This window comes from Neolamprologus brichardi, chromosome 14 (assembly GCF_056152115.1).
Source record: "Neolamprologus brichardi isolate AB-2024 chromosome 14, ASM5615211v1, whole genome shotgun sequence".
NCBI lineage: Eukaryota > Metazoa > Chordata > Actinopteri > Cichliformes > Cichlidae > Neolamprologus > Neolamprologus brichardi.
The window spans coordinates 39,885,854-39,905,152 of record NC_142117.1 but is presented as its reverse complement, the minus strand read 5'-3'; the positions used below and the strand labels follow the sequence as shown (position 1 = coordinate 39,905,152).

The window sequence follows — 19,299 nt, the reverse complement described above, 5'->3', positions numbered from 1 at the left end:
AAGTGTGGTGTAAGTATTATTAGATTGGTATATTATTAGATAATAGGTAATTAATATTACTAATAATTATTATTAGTAATATTAGAGTAAGTAATATTATAGAGTAATAACCCGCAGTTCAAAAAAGCTCCCCTCCGACAGCTACATACAAATCTTTTTTACACACACACAAATTCTTTTTACACATACAAAAGTACAAGTACAAAATATTTATAACCACATTTTGAGCCCACAAAGCTGTACGTGAGCTCCACTGCAGTGGCTCGTGCACCGCTGCGTTCACGGCGTTTGCTGTAAATTATACAGCAGTGACATATGTATGTAAAATGTTTACTGAAGTTAGTGAAACAGTGTTTGTAAGGACTATAAGGTCCATAATTACTGAGGCAGTTAGGCTGTTTCGCAATCTTGGCTCAGTACACACACACACACACACACACACACACATACACTCCATTTTTATCTGTATCTAACATTTTCGAGCAGCATGTCTTCATTATCTGTGTGTCTGCAAACACTCTGGTTTCTGTGGTTTCAGATCCATTTCTCTCTCAAGGGAAATAAAGGGATTACACGGCCGTCTTTTCCTGTTTCATATGTCAGGCTATGGCTGTATCCCAATTCAGGGTCTGCAGCCTTAAAGGCGCATTTTAAGGCCAATTACGTCACAGCGACGCGACGAAGGCTGTCCCACTTCGAAGGATGCTCGAAATGCGGCCCTCAAATGCGTCCTTCATTTCCCTGAATTTTAAGGATGTGGCGGTGTAGACTTCGTGGCCCAACATATCCCAGAATGCATAGCACAGCGGTGGGTGTGGATAATTTTGGCGGAAAAAAACGGCGGATGAGGGGCGCCCGAAGAGCAAACTTTGAGTAAGTACTGAATATCATGTCACTTATTTATGTGCAAATGTTTAATCATGAAGAATATTAAAACATTCCTGTTGGCCACATGTCGGGAAAGTTATATGACATTAGTGACGTTTGTACTAACTTGGTTTTAAAGCCTTTACTTTAAAATATACGCTGTTCAATAGCTGAGCTTAATCTTACAGAGAATGATCAAAGCTCATGTAGAAACAAACAAACAAATGAACAAAAGATTTTCTCCTTCATTTCTGTCAAACAATGCTGTACGAAACGTTTCCAGCTGTTAGTATCATGGTTGCTAGGCAACCTGGGCAGCGCAACGGAGGCTAGACCGTCCCATTTCAGAAGCTTCGCACTTCCGGCCTTAGTGGTCTTTGAGTACGCAGCCCTTGTGGACCGTTAAGGCTGCGTACTTTAAGGCTGCAGACGATCTGAATTGGGATACAGCCTATGTATGGGGCGCCGTTTGTAAACTGAAACATGCTGAAATTAACGGCAACATTTTTTCCCATTTAGCTCTAAATCTTACAAAAACATGTTTTTTCGAGTCGTTTTTTACAACATTTGGTAAAATATTTGCAACTTTTTATATTTAAATCTAAATGTTAAATGTAAATATTATATTTAAATCTAAATGTTAAATGTAAATATTATATTTAAATGTTAAATGTAAATATTATATTTAAATGTTAAATGTTAAATGTAAATATTATATATAAATCTAAATGTTAAATGTAAATATTATATATAAATCTAAATGTTAAATGTTAAATCTAAATGTTACGGGAAACTAAATATTTAGCTAATATGCAAATTTCTTGTACGGGTCAGAGGGAAATACCAAAATAAAAGCTTCAAGAAAAACTCCCGCGCTAAAGTGTGCCGGTTGAGGTCAGGTTGTGTGTGTGCGCTCCTCTCACGGTCACTTTTGACTGCCATGAGCTGCTTCACCTATTCCCTACCAGCATGTCCAGCTGAAAACATTGGAAGAGCCGTTTTGTCGGCCATCCAACGATTCAGCGGTAGTGCACCCTCAACCTCACAAACGCCGCAGCACTTGGTAAGTTTATTATATAGCATTTTGGATGGGTTGATAGCAGTGTTAGCAAAACTAGCAAAGCTAAATTACTTAGCCAGTCCTCAATTATTTCATTTGGTAGGCAGCAGACAGAGATCGAACATCATACAACTGTATTTATTTATTTGGTAGGTAACAGTCGTTCTTGATGTAAATGTTTCCTTAGGAATCCAGCAATGCACCTGGACCAAGTAGACCTGCCGTCTCCATACCGCTCGGTAGGCCTTCTTACACATATCATTTAGCTGACTGGTTTTGATATACAGTCAGGTTCATAAATATTTGGATACAGACACATTGTCTAATGTTGCTTCTGTACATTACCAGAATGAATTAAAAGTGAAACGACTCCAATGCAGTTGAAGTGCAGACTTTAAGTTTTAATTCAATGGGTTGGACGAAATGATTGCATAAAAATGTGAGGGGAAAAAAAGTAATTTGTAAACACAATCCTATCATTTCAGCGGCTCTAAAGTAATTAGACAAATTAAATAACTGAAAATAAAATGATCATTTCTATTTCTATTATTCAAAACCCTTTGTTGGCAATGACAGCCTGAAGTCTTGAAGTCATGGACACCACCAGATGCTGGCATTCCTCCTTACTAAGGCTCTGCCAGGCCTTTACTGCATTGGCTTTCAGTTGCTGTTTGTTTGTGGGCCTTTCTGTCCTAAATTTAGTCTTCAACAAGTGAAATGTATGCTCTATTGTGTTAAAATCCAGTGACTGACTTGGCCATTCAAGAATATTCTATTTCTTTACTTTAATAAAGTCATGGGGTGCTTGGACTGTATGTTTTGGGTCATCGTCCATCTTTATTATTAAATGCTGCCCAATCAATGTGACTACTTTTAGCTGGACTTAAGCAGACAGACAAGTATGTCTCTGAACGCATTCGGCTGCTTCAGTCCTGTGTCACATATTCAGTAAACACTACCAGTGCCACTGGCAGCCATGCATGCCCAAACCATCACACTGCCTCTGTCATGTTTTACAGATGATGTGGTATGCTTGGGATCATGAGTCGTTCCATACCTTCTCTATACTTTTTTTCTTGCCATCATTCTGGTAGTGGTCGATCTTGGTTTTATCTGTCCAAAGAATGTTTTTCCAAAATTTTGCTGGCTTTTACTAGATGTTTTCTTTGTTTTGTTTTTTTGTTAAGCCCATTCTAGCCTTTCTATCCATCTATCATTTCATATTATACGCTATCATTTGTTCTGTGGTGTTGCAAAATAAATTTTATGTCAATATTTTTCATTGTTTTGATGGTAAGTAGTGGCTATATGAATTTCTTAATTTTCTTTCTGTTATGTTCTCTTTGACCGCATGTTGTCTGTTCGCAGTAAAATTTTCAAAATGCAAACACTACGTCTCAAATCAATTCCAGGCCTTTTATCTGCTTAATTGGTAATGACATCATCATTTCAATATGGATACCCTAAATTAAAGCTGAGTCTGCACATCATGTTGATGATATAATTATGATTGGAAAATGTTTCAGTAAACGGGCAACAAAATAAAACTTGTTATGGTCCAAATACACACTGACCTAACTGCAGGCCTTTTCTACTCTAATTGAGTGCTCAAAGCACTTTATACAACAGATCTCATTTACCCATTCACAGGCACAGATTAATACAAGCACTTTTTCTGTCCAACATTCACACACAGTCATACTCAGATAAACCCATTGGGAGCTGTAGATTAGAGCACCTGGGGACTGAATCACCAATTTGACCAATAATCACCGAATGCTAATCTACAAGATACAAAAGGTTCAGTTTTCTGTGTAATGGGTAGACAATAGTAAGATGGTCTGAGTCTACAGTTTGTTTGTTTTTTGTTGTTGTTTTTGTTTTTTAATGAACAGATAACAGAAACACTACGGATGTATTGTAATGCATAGGTGTCTATCTGTATCTGTGTTTGAATTCATTTCAGGTTCCTCTCCCATCAGTTCCTCAAGCTCATACTATGCGCTCACATTTTGTGAGAAAAAACAAGACCTGCAAACACTATACAAAAGATGTTGTGTGCTTGCCCTTGTCTTCAGCATCAACGTTTCTCATACCGAGAGGAGATTCAAGAGCAAAACTAGCACAAGATGGCCTTATTGGGAAGATCTCCTTTACATCTGACTGGTCTGAAGCACAACTTAGAGAAGAAATAGCAGCAATCTTCAGAAGAACATTTGCACTGTCAACTGGCCAGACATTCCCTTTTGAGTATTTGAGTACAATTAGAGGATGTAAACGACTAATGAAACCAAATGTTTCTAGCAGTTTTCTTTGGGATGGCCAAGAAGTTGACTTGATTTGTTCCACCACCTGCCTCTATATAATGAAGAAGGGGTGTATTAAAAGACCCAAAGCAGCTGCCCATTAATGAGGGCACATTAACCACATTGCTTTTGGCTGTTTTCACCAATGTCTTGTTCTGCTGGCTGAGGCCACCTACAACACACCAGGGCCAGTGCTGCTGGCCGAGGCTAACTACACCACACCAGGCCCTGTGCTGGTTCCTGAGGCCATCTTCAAAAATCCAGGGCCTGTGCTGCTGGATAAATGCTAAACTGAGTCTTTGGGTTAGGGTATTAGGCAAGCATGCAGGTAGGGTTATAGGATTGTGCTCGTAACTTCAGGTACTGGCCACCTCATCACTTGATTCCATAAGTTGACACATTGTGCTGTGGGCTGCAGCTTACGGCCATACCACCCTAAGCACGCCTGACCTCATCTGATCTTGGAAGCGAAGCAGGGCTGGGCTTGGTTAGTACTTGGATGGAAGACTGCCTGGGAATACCTGGTGCTGTAAGCCTTTCATTTTCATGTCATTGAACTGCTTTTGATGCAGCAAAGGCGTGTATTAAAAGACCCAAAACAGCTGCCCATTAATGAGGGCACATTAACGACATTGCTTTTGGCTGTTTTCACCAATGTCTTGTTCTGCTGGCTGAGGCCCCCTTAAACTGATAAGAACAGATACTACACTTGATCTTAGCCAAAAGGCCGAGAAGCGATGGCCTCCTGCAGGTTCCTGGCTGAGCCGCCTTCTCGGGACACTTCTCGCTTGTGACGGTGCGCTCTTTCACTTGGCTCACAGGGAGGGCTCCGCTTCAAATCTCCGCCCACCCACAGTAGCTCAGAGGCCTGCGGAGCTCCCTAGAACTGCGCGCTTTCTTCTATTTCTTCTTTTGAACAACGAGGAGAGGGCCCAGCCAGACGGCAGACCCTGCCAAAAATAGGTGCAACTCCTTAGCCTCACTCTCCACGGAAGTCTTTAGTAAAAGGCGAAAGACTTGTACGTTTTGAAGAGAAGCCAGAGTGTGTGTTTCTTTGGCCTAGCAGGAAGCCGCAGTGACTCCTCGTCCCGGCTTCCGGCGTCACGGTAGGCCCTGTTTGCTTGGCTGAAGGGGCAGATCTCAGGCCCCGCCTGCTCTGCTCCAGAGTTCGACTTTGACAGGAGAGGGGTGACTGGAGAGGAGCACGTTCGCGGCTTCAGGCTGCTTTCTGGCTCTTGGCTTGGCAGACCTTACTTTGTTTGGCTTTCTTGCTTTTGCACAAAGTCACCAAAGGGGGCACCGTTCCCAGAGGCGCTGCAATACCGGGTCGATGCGTGGAGCGAACGGAGCGAGCCCCTTATTCGGCTCCCTGCTCTAAAAATGCGTTTAATACATTGCCCCCGAATCGGGGGCGTTTTAGATATTAAACTGATAAGAACAGATTTTTTTTTTTTTTTTTTTTTTTTTTACTTTCCACAACATTTCCATCCTTTACATTTACATTTCACATTTCTCATACATCTTAACATATTACTTTCCAAATCAATGTCATACCTTCATTTCTTTACACCTAAACAAACATCCTACAGAAAGAGAAGAGAAGTTGAACAACAAGAAAATCCCACAAAATGAAGGACCAGAAACCGAAGAAACAATCGCGTTTCTATTATCTCGCTCCTTATCACTTACCACCTTTTTTTTGGTGGTTTTAAAAAAATGATTTTCCACCTATCCTTAATTGTATCACTTCCCCACTTTTCTAATTCATGCCAGTATATACTTTCAAATTCTTTCTCTATTGCCTTAACTGTTCCTATCTCTCTCCATTTATACACTCCGGTTATATTTCCCTGCCTTGCTTTCCATATTTTAAGTTTTACAATTGATATCAGCATACAAATTATTTTATTTTGTTCTTTTCCCACTCCTTTAACCCCAAACGAAGTGATTTCATCATATGTCACATTCTCCAAGCACTTATAACTCGAAGTCAGCAAAGGGGGCACCGTTCCCGGAGACAGACCTTACTTTTTTTTTCTTAAGGTTCTGAGCTAAATGTGGAAAAATGTTGCCGTTAATTTCAGGATGTTTTCACTTTACAAACGGCGCCCCTCTTGAGAGAGGGAAGCCGACGGGTAAAAAGATCGATTTTTATCATCTTACGTCGTGGAAGAGAAATTGTTCAAGCCATGTGTCCGAAGTAACAAAGAGCCGACGAATGGCCTGCACTCAAAAAAATGTGTTGTTGGATGAACACAATTTAATCATGGCACCCATTTTGCACACGATTTAACCAAGTACAATAAACCATTTTCAATCATGTCAAACCAACACATTTAGCATTTGGCGGTTTAATGTAATCAGATTACGTTGGATCAACATAGTATACTTACATTGATTTGAAGTGATTTATTTAAGTATGTAGAGTGAAATTTGTTTTAATTCATTCTACACACGTTAAAAAGTTTAGGCAAACACAATTAAATCTTGTTGTTTCAACAACTACTTTGTTAATCAAGGCAACTACTGCAAGTCTTGCTTAATAAACCAATATGGGGGTTGATGATTTCACTCATTTCAATCGAATTATTTCAATTAGATTTGTTTACATTTGTTACACATTTAGAAACCCACTACTTTACAAAAAAAAAATCACAATCAGATAATGATAACATTAACTTTATTAACTGGATTTAGTGGACAATATAAAAGCTTACCATTTTTGTACACCTGCAAGCATTATGCCACTTCAAAAGGTATAACGTTAGAATACTTATTTACATAGGTAATATGTTGGAACCAAAGCTTCCACAACTAAAAACAGATGCAAAATTTGCTAAATATTTCAACTGTATTTTAAAAAATTAAACTAAAAGATAAAAATACATCTCCCACTTGGCAAGTTAAAACATGTGACAAAATAGAATTACTATTGTGTGAATTTGGAAAAAAAAAAAAAAAAAAATAGAAATAATTTGGGGGCAATACAACAACAACAAAAAATCCATAGGTAAAAAAAAATAAATAAAAAATATAGGGATTAAAAAAAATTTAGGAAGTAAAACTAAAATAGAAACAGAAGGCTTAACATCAAATTAAATGACAGATGACATTTTTTTTTTCAAATGCAATTAATTATTTGAAATGAAAATCTATATTTGTTTGGTGTATCTCATTGTAATAATTATTAGTTTGACCAATTTTTATATTTCTGTATTTATTTTTTAATTTTTGTTGCAGTCCTCCACAGCTACCAATATAGCTTTGCTGTGTTTTAAAACATGCTAGCAAGCAAAATGGACACAATAATACAGTGAACTTAACAGGTGGCAGTGGTCTTAAACTTTAGAGGCCCTTGACACAACATAGTAACAGTGCAGCTAAAAACAACAATGAACATTTCTTTGGGAAAACCCCTCAATGCAGTTTCTGTAAAATGGTAACTTTGTTCTACAAAGGAGAAGAAAAAAAAAAAAGAGGGGGGCACTAAAGCACTCCAATGGAGTGCTTTAGTGCCCCCCTCTTTTTTTTTTCTTCATTCAACACATGACAGCATTATGGTATGTGTGAATTAGTACCTATACTACAAACTCAAAATTAAATGAAAAATAATTAACAGAACAGTACTTCTGTCAGTACTTCTGATCCATTTTGAGCCATCTATATAAGGACAAACAAAAATCATCTGCAGTGCTGTATAAAAGGTGAATTGCCCAACAGAGAGAATCCAAAAACTTAAAAATATTTTTTAAATATTAGAAAAAAATATAAACAACTCAAATATTAACATTATATATTGGAAATTACCATTGCACCAATGAACCATTCAAGACCTATCAATCATTTTCAAGTGCTCTCACCCCATAAGCTTGTTTTTCAGAAACTGTGCCTTTGAAGAGAGCTTTTGTCCATCAAGATTTAAAAGTATCTTCTGGAGGACTTCAAAGGTGCATTTAAGTTCTGGTGGGTAGCTCAGGTTCAAACAGTATATGAGTCCAAACAACAGAGCCCATGCTTGTGCAATGTTACCCAAATCAGTGTTAGCCTCCACACCCTCAATCAGGACACCAACGTCCTCTGGGTCATCTTCAGGTTCAGCACCCTCCTTCTGGATGACGTACACCCCCATCACAGTTTGCTCCATGCAGCTTTTTGCCTCGCTGTCCGTATCCTACATGAACAAATATAAGACAACAAAGTAAAATTTAAGAGATTGTTTAAACAACTGTTTCTATGCTGTTCATAAAATCCAAGTAGTCAAAGTAATAAACAGAAAATTACACAACTAAAGTAGTTGTTAGTAATTACTCCAATACATAAATTATAAAATACACCTCTCATGTCAAAAGAGGTGGCATAATTGACCTCTCACCAGCCCCTCCCCCAAAAGGGCCATTGTCCAATTACACATTATAGCAACCATTACTGTGTCTGACAAACATTAACCTCAAGCAAGATGGAGAAGCAGTGTGCCCACCGATACCCCGAGAGATTGTGTCTGGAGGAGTTGTGTTCTTTCCATTCACAAAGTCAAAAACAACGTGAATGGATTAAACAGTGTGGATGGCCCCACTCCCAGGTAAATGTACCAAACATTATGAAGCATGTCTGCTCGCACATTTGGGTACCCATTGGTGCGCAGAGGAAACCATTTGTTTGTCGGACATAGCAAGAGTAACTTAGGGGGACAGGACTCGAGAAAAAGCTAACTCAGCTGCTAAAATAAAACAGGTATAGAAGTGTTAGTACTAAACAGCTCAAAGTTCATAGACATTTCTATTTACAAATACTGATGACCATAGCAATGAAAAAACAACAGGACTTGTTTTAATCCAAGTGCAGATTCAAAAGCAATATTGTCTTGATGCATGTTAAATGCATTGTATGTTTGTGTATCAAGTTTAACTACGGTATGCATAAATTTCTTTCCTTCCAATACCAAATTCCATAAATTCTTTATTGCAACGCTTAATACTGTTTGGTATTCAAGACATCCTTTCCCCAATACCAGGTGTTTGTTGCTAATCTCAAAATTTTAATTTTAACGATTTGCATTTGAGGCAACGTCACAATTTGTATGGTAAATAAAATGGTAAATGGCCTGCATTTATATAGCGCCTTACTAGTCCCTAAGGACCCCAAAGCGCTTTACATATCCAGTCATCCACCCATTCACACACACATTCACACACTGGTGATGGCAAGCTACATTGTAGCCACAGCCGCCCTGGGGCGCACTGACAGAGGCGAGGCTGCCGGACACTGGCGCCACCAGGCCCTCTGACCACCACCAGTAGGCAACGGGTGAAGTGTCTTGCCCAAGGACACAACGACCGAGACTGTCCAAGCCGGGGCTCGAACCAGCAACCTTCCGATTACAAGGCGAACTCCCAACTCTTCAGCCACGATTGCCCCATATGAGAATGTTACAGTCAACATGCTGTCACAATGACTCACCAAGTACTCCTTTATTAACTTCTCATAGTCTTCGTTTAGGTAGATGCACAAAGACTTCAAGATGCATGCTCGTCTGGTATGGATGTTGTCATGCTGGAGAGGAGGAGGAGATAATATGAGCCAAAACCAGGCTGTTTTTCTTAAAGCTAGGGTAATCAGTTAACTTGCATAATTATTCTTTAGGTTAGAACCTGGCATGTACCATTTGTTAAGTCGAAACAAAATTGACAACTTCATCTCCAAATAAAAGTTATTTTTGCTGCCTATGACAAAATCTACTCAATCCTAATACAAACCTTGGAGATGGCAAGCATGAGACCTCTTATTTTCTTTCCAGGTGTCCCTCCTTTGCTCAGAAAGATTTCCATTAAGCGTGGCGCGTATTGGTCAAGCTCGGCAAAGAAAGTAGATAGCAGAGGCTTTCTGGTGATTCGCAGAAACTCCTTGTCAATCTGCAATAGAGAACAAATACATTGATTAAAAACTCAACTGTATATTTCACTCACTTCACATCTAAGCTGACTAAAGCTGCTTTTAGAAGACCATGCAGACATCAGTGCTGTCTGTGTAGAACATGAATCAGTCTGTGTCAGATCCTGAATTTAAAATTTCCACTGAAGTCACAGGTAAGAGGCAAATGGAACCAAGATCTAGGCCATTTGATTTTTGAAGTTTGCAAAGACTGCTAAATTGTGCCAGTGGTAGTTCACTCTTTGCAACATAGTACGCTGGTCTAAACAGATTTTTCAGGTTTATTTTTAGTATGTTATTTGCAATTGGTGTTTGTTCTGGGAAAGATATTGCAGACTGAGCAATAATGCATTTCTAATGGGGGCCTTTCTTAAATGTACTGGTCCCAGTAACAAAGGCGCTTGTCGACTCAGAAATCGAGGGAAAACCAACAACACAACCGGCAGAACATTATGTTATTTACACGGGTGCACATACGTGGTCCGCATGTGCGCATTCGCTGTCAAAATAAAAGACGCGCACCAGATAAAAAGTTGCAACGCGCATTTGCGTCCATATAAAAGGCACTGTTTTTGTCCGCTAGAGTGGGATTTTCACGGCACATTCTGCACCACATCTCTGTGCGTTCATCATTTGTTTGAAGCCAGCTCACCTCCTGCAACCACTTTTCCGAGAATACGTGCTTCTTTTGTGGTTCAGACTCCTGACATTTCTTTGGAGGTGGAGGAACAACAAAGTAATTGCTTAAAGGAGCTTCTTCGACATCTTTAAGAGTTCTAAACAAATGTCTGTCCTCCTCCAGAAAATCTTATGTACGCAAACACGTGTTGCAACTTCTTATCTTGTGCGCGTTTTTTATTTTGACAGTGAATGCGCACCTGCGGACCACTTATGTGCACCCCTGGTTATATAGCTCGTCATATTGCAGCCACAGAAATTCTTTTGTCCATGAAACCATAAAGCTGCACTTTCTTTTTGCCTTATAGTCTGATTTGTCATAATTTTTCTGTTTTGTGGTAAGCTTTTCTTTGGCTGTCACTTCTTCACCCTGACCTGTCTTATTTGGCTTAGCAGAACTAAAATATATATCCTGCTGCTTTTACACACGCACTTACATAACGCTCAGCGATTCTCTGTGCGATCAATCTCTCACATGTTTAAGCTGCGGGAGATTTCACTTGTCATGTTTGCATAGTAAGCTAACGATTGATAAGACTATGTCAGAGGAATTGGTGCGCAAATTATCATCACTCACCAATCAGTACTGTCGCTCTCTATACACAGTTCGCGCGATTGCAAAGTGAAAGCAAAAAACAAGCGCAAAAAACAAGCGCAAATTCAAACGCGATTTCAATATGTCACATATTGACAGTGGCTCACCAATGCCAATGGCATAATTACCCAGCTACATTTCCGAAAGAATGCAAAAGCATTGACATATATTTTTCCTTCCTATGACAGCCCGACGGGCAGGGCAGAGATAGATTTTGGTGGCCCAACTGGAAAAATCGCTAGTCCCGGGATGTCAGGCTAGCGATTTTGCGAGCCCTGTACAGTGTTTCAATATTTTTTACCTACTACTCTCCCTGATGGAACAACGCTTGCACTGCCACATACAAGTCACTGAAAGAAAAAAAGAGAAGCAGTTTTAAGGATGGTTTTATTGACCACCTTTTTTTTTACTTTGATTAAATCATAAAACTATCATAAAAATATATGATGGTAAAAACTTACCATGTATTAAAGAGGAGGCACAAACAATCAGAAAAGGGGTCAGCTTTCTTTGTGGTGTTACTATGGTAAAGAAAACAGACAAAAAAATTTATAAAAACTCCACAGTGGATTTTTTTTTACTTTGTTGCAAACGTATAAAAAAAATACAAATACATATAAATACCTCTTGCAATATAAAATTCACAGATAAATATCCAATCTGTTGCCAAATGTAATAGCAGTGTTTCACACTATGCAATAAAGATGCTGGTAGTTGCGGTAAAGGTCCGACAGGCAATTTTCATAACTATCCGCCATTGCCTTTTCCTCTGACCTCGTGTTTATGCTCTTTTCCCCATGCACTAGCGTTTAAGTCAATTCAAAGGATGCAGTCCCTGAATTTGGACACAGCTAATATTTAGCAACTCGCGCATGCTAGTTTAACTTGCATTACTGCAAGAGGCCGAATGCTTAAAAAAAAGGAGAGAGAAAGAAAGAAGAAATGCAAATGATAATAAAATAAAGTGAAGAAAGACCATGTCTTGCAATAACCGTCATTTAAAACCAAAGTGAATGCTAACAGAGCTAGGTAAAAGTTCAATGAGACAACCATACAACTTTAGCTAACTTCATTTACTTTAAAATTGAATTTCAAACGTGTTAAATATTGAATTAAACACATTAATAACCGCTAAAAACACTATAAGACTAACTGCAAAAACGGGTAACAAAAAAAAGAATGAAATGGAAATTCTAATAATAATATAAATATAGCTGGAGCGGATTAGAAATCAGGTATTAGACGGTACCGATTGGCACCGTCTAATACCCGATTTTCACTGTATTTGCTCCACTCCCGCTGTCTAATGACAAATTACACATTTGGAATTAAAAACATTGTTAAACAATTAACGGACGGAACAACTTCGTTTGACTAAGATATTTTTAGTTATTTATTACTTACCTGTATTGTGGAAGATTCCGCAGAGGGAAACGGCAGTTCACTGAACACATATAACTTTCTCCGCGTTCCCGCCTCTTCACTTCTGGGAAGTTTGAGCATGCGCACTAGGCATCGGTTTTAGAGTTGTTGATTTAAAATAATTACATTTAATTGAACTGAAGAATGCAAATCTAGTTCATTAAACTTTTTGTTATTTTATGTTAAACCAACAACTGATAATGATTTAAAAACCTAAACTCAATATGTTCATGTTAAATAGACAAATGTCTATTGAATAAATCAAACAACTGCCTTAGTTGACTTTTTTGAGTGTGGATTGCAGCCATTTGAAGACCAAATATAAAGTCCCAGAACACTCCAGCTCACAGGTTAGTCTGCTCCAAGCATTTCCACAAAGGTAAGTCTTCTGTTGTAGTTATTACGTAATTCATCATAACATAATTGTTGATGTAGGTTACAAATAAGTGTTATATTGATTTGAATTGAATTAGTTGCGCTATGCTGCTTTGTTCACTGTGGCTTTGCAGGCTAATATTTGTTTTGTTTTGTAGGAAAACCAGCCTACACAATGCTGGAATGCGATCCAGACTGGGCACCCTCTATCAACCTCGGTTATACCGAGTTTAAAGCTCCTACCACAGCGAGATTTGATCGGTTAAGAGAGAGAGAGCGATATCAAAACAGCCACGAAAAGTCCCGGCATATGTGCCCAAGTGTTGTATTGAAGCAGTCAAGTGATGAATAACTGTTTTCCAGTATGTTTTGTTTTTGGGGTTTTTTGCATTGTTGACTTGTTTTTCACCGAAGGAGCTAATAAAGCATAATGGAATCCAATTTTTGCCTCTTTCTTGTAAGATTCTATAATAGAATGAAACAATAATGCCAGTTATAAATAAAGACAATAAATTGAATGAATTACGAAACACTTATTTTATTTCTACTGAATCTGAAAATGTTGTGTAATACTACAACCTGAAAAGAAAAATAGATTGCGTTGGCCTGTACAGAATATAAAGGAAAAAAATTAACAACAGCGGTGAAATGGAATAGTCCAAATCACCAAAGTAAACTGGACCTGGGCTTGTTGCAGGGATCTGAAGTAACTAAACATTTTGTGAGTGTATGCACTCACACTTAGGACCATATAATAATAAATATGTGCGTGATGAAAATTGGGCAGCACGCTAACGTCCTTACTCCACTCTGTATGCTCGTATGGGTCTGACCCTTTCACTCCTTTGATTTTTTTCCTCGTACTTTTTTTTTTTTTGCCTTTTCGTTAAGTCTGTCTTTGTACGGACCTGCCATGTTCTCCGTCGTTTTGTACATAACTGTTTTGGGAGCAAATAAAATACAAGTAGGGATTAAAACCGCAGAATTAATGATCACCGGTGCTGGAAATGCTGGCGCTTAATGCAGTGTTTTGATTTTGTTGCCACTGGTACCCACAATGCAATGCACGAAAGTCACGTGGTCTGTCGATCTCTGTTGATGTGTCTTGTTCACGAGTGACGGGAGAAGGAGATTGACGGATGGATTGGTGTTGCAGCTGCAGTGATGCCGACGCTATATCAGTCCGTCGTGGTGAAGAGAGAACTAAGTGTAAAAGCGAAGCTTTCCATTAACCGGTCGATCTACGTCCGTACTCTCACCTATGGTCAGGAGCTGTGGGTAGTGACCAAAAGAACAAGATCGTGGATACAAGTGGCGGAAATGAGCTTCCCCCGAAGGGTGGCTGGCCTCTCCCTTAGAGATAGGGTGAGAAGTATGGAAGGAGCTCAGAGAAGAGCTGCTGCACCTTCACATTGAAAGGCCAGTTGAGGTGGTTCAGGCATCTGACAAGAATGCCTCCTGGGCATGTCCCACCGGGAGGAGGCCCCGGGTCAGACCCGGGACACAATGGAGAGATTATATCTCTTGGCTGGCCTGGGAACGCCTTGGTGTCCCCCCGGACAAGTTGGAGGTGGTGACCGGGGAGAGGGAGGTCTGGGCTGCTCTGCTTAGGCTGCTGGACCCGCTTTGGCTGGATAAGTGGAAAAAGATGGATGGATGGATGGATGGATGGACTACTGACCAGACAGGATGATTCCTTCTGGAGGATCCCTCAGATCTCATTGTGCTGGTAGTAAGGGGCTCTAAGATGGTCTACAGTTTTTGTTAATCATCAAAAAGCAATATAGTACTTTGAATTGCTTTGTAGTACAGATGTCAAAGGACTGATATACATATTTTCTATCCTAACATTACACCATTTTTTAAGCCAAAACTTTATAAACCTGACCGACTTGACTTCCTTCCCTCTTTCCAATGACAGTCCTAGAGCGAACACATGTCAACCAGTCACCTGTAACACAAAAACTAAACTAGAACCTCTACACAAGGCCAGTACTAAGTCAAAGGGAGAACAGGCCCCACAACAGATGGAGAAATATGGTTTCATCAAGCAGCAGAAACCCCCCCAGCCTCTTCCACCAGGTACCACCAGAATAAAAATGAGAATTACTTCATTCTGCATTAGAGAAATTATTTTGTTACAGTGGTTGCATGAAATCTGCCAGATGCTTCTGCCTGAGAGATAAGATAAGATAAAACGTTATTAATCCCTCGGGTGGGTTCCTCTGGGAAATTCGGTTTCCAATAGCACAGCACCAACAGAAGTTACAGAACGTGAGCAAAATATTATATATATACACTAGGGGTGCAACGATACACAAAATTCATGGTTCGGTTCGATACTTTGGTGTCACGGTTCGATATTTTTTCGATACAAAAAAAAAATGTTCATGCCTTTTTAATTTGTCATTTATTAAATTTTCACGGCACATTCTGCACCACATCTCTGTGCGTTCATCATTTGTTTGAAGCCAGCTCACCTTCTGAAACCACTTTTCCGAGAATACGCGCTTCTTTTGTGGTTCAGACTCCTTCTGACATTTCTTTGGAGGTGGAGGAACATCACAGTAATTGCTTAAAGGAGCTTCTTCGACATCTTTAAGAGTTCTAAACAAATGTCTGTCCTCCTCCATAAAATCTTATGTACGCAAACACTCGTTGCAACTTATTATCTTGTGCGCATTTTTTATTTTGACAGCGAATGCGCACCTGCGGACCACTTATGTGCAGCCCTGGTTATTTAGCTCGTCATATTGCAGCCACAGAAATTCTTTTGTCCATGAAACCATAAAGCTGCACTTTCTTTTTGCCTTATAGTCTGATTTGTCATAACTTTTCCGTTTTGTGGTAAGCTTTTCTTTGGCTGTCACTTCTTCACCCTGACCTGTCTTATTTGGCTCAGCAGAACTAAAATATATATCCTGCTGCTTTTACACACGCACTCACATAACGCTCAGCGATTCTCTGCACGATCAACCTCTCACATGTTTAAGCTGCAGGAGATTTCACTTGTCATGTTTGCATAGTAAGCTAACGATTAATAAGATGATGTCAGAGGAATTGGTGCGCAAATTATCATCACTCACCAATCAGTGCTGTCACTCTCTATACACAGTTCGCGCGATTGCAAAGTGAAAGCAAAAAACAAGCGCAAATTCAAACGCGATTTCAATATGTCACATATTGACAGTGGTTCACCGATGCCAATGACATAATTACCCAGCTACATTTCCGAAAGAATGCAAAAGCATTGACATATATTTTTCCTTCCTACGATAGGCCGACGGGCAGGGCAGAGATAGATTTTGGTAGCCCGACTGGAAAAATCGCTAGCCCCGGGACGTCGGGCTAGCGATTTTGCGAGCCCTGTATCTGATTGAGGAATTACTCATCTTTGGAAAAGAGAGTTTATTACAGAGAAATGGCTCTTAACAAAATAAAAGCTATACTATACGCTTCTTCTGGGCTATATTCTCAGCAGCATATTAAACATATCAGGTCCCCATAAGGAGAATCATGTGCTAACGGCTGTCTAAATGACTCGGGTAAAGTTTGTAGCATGCGTGCTTGTTGTTTTTGTCTGCTTCCACTTGTCTTTGCACTAGGATGATGTCGGAGTAAATGTGCAGTCATATTCGTTGTGTTCCCACTAGTGCTGTCAGCGTTAATCTGAAATGAGGTTAACGCCACAACACGGCAAATCTCCCGTGCGTGGGACTGGACGGCATCAACACGTTAACGAGCTAACTGCGCTAACACACTCGTTCCCACCCATGTAATTGAGCATTGCTGGCACATCCAACATACTGTTTTACTTTAATCCATGACGCGCTTACCTTCAGGGTCATACGTCACATGAAAACCAAAATAGTTCCAAACGCCAGATCTGAATGAGGGTGGGGGAGGTTCAATTTGCCATGTTGCAAGGAGAGCTTAACTTCTGTCTTGCTAGCTTGCCCTGCACTCAGTGAATCTGCGCTCGACTACTCCACCTAGGCTGCACTGTCGAGCGCAGATCCACTGAGCGCTCAACACAGACAGCACCGTCAGAAGGAAAGTTGATAAAATAAATTAAAAATGTTGTATTGTTCGATACATATGCGTACCGAACCAAAAGCACTGTATGAACGGTTCAATATCGATACGAGTATTGTTGCACCCCTAATATACACATATATAAATACAGAGACATATATAAATAAAATATACGAAAGGGATAAATAGAATAAAAAGGAATAAGAATACAAGGGAATTGCACATTTCAAGTTTTGAAGTCTATTGCACCGTTGACTATTAACAAAAAGTATTGCACAAAAAGTATTGCACAGTGAAGTGAGGAGGCACTGCAGCTTAGTTGTTCCCCCCTCCTTTGTCCTCCTGTCTCCCCTCCCTCTCCTCAAGAGAGGAGTTAAACAGTTTGATGGCGTGTGGGACAAAGGAGTTTTTAAGTCTGTTGGTTCTTGTCTTTGGGAGAAGCAACCTGTCACTGAACAGACTCCTCTGCTTGTTTATGGCCGTGTGCAGAGGATGCCCAGCATTGTCCATAATTCAATTCAATTCAATTTTCAATTCAATTTTATTTATATAGCGCCAAATCACAACAAAAGTCGCCTCAAGGCGCTTCATAGATACAGAGAAAAGCCCAACAATCATATGACCCCCTATGAGCAAGCACTTTGGCAACAGTGGGAAGGAAAAACTCCCTTTTAACAGGAAGAAACCTCCGGCAGAACCAGGCTCAGGGAGGGGCGGGGCCATCTGCTGTGATTGGTTGGGGTGAGAGAAGGAAGACAGGATAAAGACATGCTGTGGAAGAGAGACAGAGATTAATAACAGATATGATTCAATGCAGAGAGGTCTATTAACACATAGTGAGTGAGAAAGGTGACTGGAAAGGAAAAACTCAATGCATCATGGGAATCCCCCGGCAGCCTACATCTATTGCAGCATAACTAAGGGAGGATTCAGGGTCACCTGGTCCAGCCCTAACTATATGCTTTAGCAAAAAGAAAAGTTTTAAGCCTAATCTTAAAAGTAGAGATAGTGTCTGTCTCCCGAATCCAAACTGGAAGCTGGTTCCACAGAAGAGGGGCCTGAAAACTGAAGGCTCTGCCTCCCATTCTACTTTTAAATACTCTAGGAACAACAAGTAGGCCTGCAGAGCGGGAGCGAAGTGCTCTAATAGGGTGATATGGTACTACAAGGTCATTAAGATAAGATGGGGCCTGATTATTTAAGACCTTGTATGTGAGGAGCAGGATTTTGAATTCAATTCTGGATTTAACAGGAAGCCAATGAAGGGAAGCCAAAACAGGAGAAATATGCTCTCTCTTTCTAGTCCCTGTCAGGACTCTTGCTGCAGCATTTTGGATTAACTGAAGGCTTTTCAGTGAGTTTTTTGGACATCCTGATAATAATGAATTACAGTAGTCCAGCCTGGAAGTAATAAATGCATGAACTAGTTTTTCAGCGTCACTCTGAGACAGGATATTTCTAATTTTAGAGATTTAGAGATAATGTCCAGCAGTTTTTTTAGTGTCCTTTTCTCTGCCACTGACACCAGAGTGTCCAGCTTCATGCCGACCACAGAGCCAGCCTTCCTGATCAGTTTTTCCAGCCTGGATGAGTCCTCCTTTGCTGTGCTGCTCCCCCAGCACACCACAGCATGGAAAAGTACTCCAGCTACCACCGACTGGTAAAACATCCTCAGGAGCTTCCTGCAGATGTTAAAAGACCTCAGCCTCCTGAGGAAGTACAGTCGGCTTTGGCCTTTTTTATACAGATGCTCTGTGTTGCATGACCAGTCCAGTTTGTTGTCCACCCACAGCCCGAGGTACTTGTACTTTTGGCCACCTCCACCTCCTCCCCCTCTATCTGAACCGGCAGTGGACCTGCTCTGGACTTCCCAAAGTCCCCAACCAGTTCCTTGGTCTTTGAGGTGTTGAGTTGCAGGTGGTTTGTGTGACTCCATGTGACGAAGTTCCTCACCAGACTTCTGTACTCCTCTTCCTGATTATCCCAGATACACTCCATGATGGCTGTGTCGTCTGCAAACTTCTGAATGTGGC

At 40.1% G+C, this 19,299-nt stretch overlaps 1 protein-coding gene, 2 non-coding genes and 2 pseudogenes across 5 annotated transcripts; 1 reads left to right on the top strand and 4 right to left on the bottom strand.

Moving 5' to 3' along the window:
* Positions 1-4,650: 4,650 nt before the first annotated feature.
* Positions 4,651-4,769, top strand: LOC148099691 (5S ribosomal RNA; annotated as a pseudogene).
* A 38-nt stretch (positions 4,770-4,807) lies between these two features.
* LOC148099690 (U2 spliceosomal RNA) lies at positions 4,808-4,972 on the bottom strand (annotated as a pseudogene).
* Positions 4,973-5,166: 194 nt separating this feature from the next.
* LOC148099689 (U5 spliceosomal RNA) lies at positions 5,167-5,279 on the bottom strand. The gene has a single exon (XR_015720450.1). It is a non-coding gene; the product is annotated as a U5 spliceosomal RNA (small nuclear RNA).
* Positions 5,280-5,522: 243 nt separating this feature from the next.
* On the bottom strand, positions 5,523-5,717 carry LOC148099688 (U2 spliceosomal RNA). Its single transcript, XR_015720237.1, has one exon. It is a non-coding gene; the product is annotated as a U2 spliceosomal RNA (small nuclear RNA).
* A 2,082-nt stretch (positions 5,718-7,799) lies between these two features.
* LOC148099687 (uncharacterized) lies at positions 7,800-13,108 on the bottom strand. 3 transcript variants are annotated; one of them, XM_087851334.1, is made up of 6 exons: positions 12,839-13,108; positions 11,896-11,955; positions 11,736-11,784; positions 9,987-10,142; positions 9,691-9,783; positions 7,800-8,404 (listed from the first exon to the last, which is right to left on the bottom strand). In XM_087851334.1, exons 4-6 carry the CDS (start codon positions 10,056-10,058, stop codon positions 8,090-8,092), a joined length of 480 nt encoding a protein of 159 aa, XP_087707460.1. In that variant the 5' UTR covers positions 10,059-10,142; positions 11,736-11,784; positions 11,896-11,955; positions 12,839-13,108; the 3' UTR covers positions 7,800-8,089. The 3 variants fall into 3 exon arrangements, with proteins under 3 accessions (XP_087707460.1, XP_087707459.1, XP_087707461.1); XM_087851333.1 differs by lacking the exon at positions 11,736-11,784; XM_087851335.1 differs by lacking the exons at positions 9,691-9,783; positions 11,736-11,784.
* Between the last annotated feature and the right edge of the window lie 6,191 nt (positions 13,109-19,299).

What these genes read in the sequence shown, in the direction of transcription:
- LOC148099687 (XM_087851333.1), bottom strand. An exon ending in TCATGCTTGCCATCTCCAAG is followed by an intron (nt 9,784 to 9,986) that starts GTTTGTATTAGG and finishes CCTCCTCTCCAG; the next exon opens with CATGACAACATCCATACCAG. An exon ending in AGTTAATAAAGGAGTACTTG is followed by an intron (nt 8,405 to 9,690) that starts GTGAGTCATTGT and finishes TTGTTCATGTAG; the next exon opens with GATACGGACAGCGAGGCAAA.